The 764-nt window shown below is 59.8% G+C and overlaps 1 protein-coding gene across 1 annotated transcript in view; it reads right to left on the bottom strand.

Moving 5' to 3' along the window:
- The window catches only part of IL13RA1 (interleukin 13 receptor subunit alpha 1), a 15,711-nt gene extending 15,323 nt beyond the window's left edge, over nt 1–388 (bottom strand). The window contains exon 1 of the mRNA XM_005419801.2: nt 145–388. Coding sequence (XP_005419858.2) covers nt 145–388 — 244 coding nt within the window. The remainder of the gene's footprint in view (nt 1–144) is intronic.
- Between the last annotated feature and the right edge of the window lie 376 nt (nt 389–764).

The following is a 764-nucleotide window of genomic DNA, read 5'->3' as shown; positions in this document are numbered from 1 at the left end:
CGGGCGGGAGGGGCGGCCCGGCCCCGCCACCTGGGCAGCACCGCCCCGGGCTCAGGGCTGTGCAGCGACGGGAGCATCCCCCGGCCCGCACTGCCCTCCCTCTGTTGTCACCCCTCTGTGCCCCATGTGCTGCCCCTGCGCTGCCTCCCGCATGCCCAGCACAGAGCTTCACGGAATCAATCCGATTGGAAAAGACTATGAGATCACTGGGTTCCCCTCCACTGGAGCCGTCGGTGCCTCCCCGAGCCCGGACTTGGCCGCGCTGCAGTCGCGGAACCGCAGGGACGCCGCGGGACGCGGGCGGTGCCCGCACAGCCCCTGCAGGGATCACACCCGCTCCGCTCCGCTGCCCCGCCGCCTGCCCCGTGCCCTCCGTGCTTCCGCACATGGCGCTGCAGTGCGGCCGCACACTCACGAAGGTCTCGTTCTGCGAGTCAAAGTCGTTTTCCTTTTACAACTGGGTTCACACTTGTCTGCTACAGCTATTGAACTGTGCCCCAGACGGGTATGGTTCATGTCCTCTACCAGGAAAGCAGCTACGTTAGCACATCCCCGAGCAGTTCTCTTGATCTCGGAGCAGTTATTCAGCCCCCGGCAGAATGCCGCTTTTCAAAATCCCTCCTGAAAATTGAGCTAATTTCTACAGTTCTCATTTGTGCTAAAAATGCATATTGATCTTTTTTTTCATCCACAAATTTCCGCAAACTCCCTCTCCTTCAGCCCTTTCCAAATACAATATGGTCACTTGGAATTTTGCTCTCACA

The sequence above is a fragment of the Geospiza fortis genome, unplaced genomic scaffold, assembly GCF_000277835.1.
Source record: "Geospiza fortis unplaced genomic scaffold, GeoFor_1.0 scaffold157, whole genome shotgun sequence".
Classification (NCBI taxonomy): domain Eukaryota; kingdom Metazoa; phylum Chordata; class Aves; order Passeriformes; family Thraupidae; genus Geospiza; species Geospiza fortis.
This window is presented reverse-complemented; position numbering and strand designations above follow the sequence as displayed.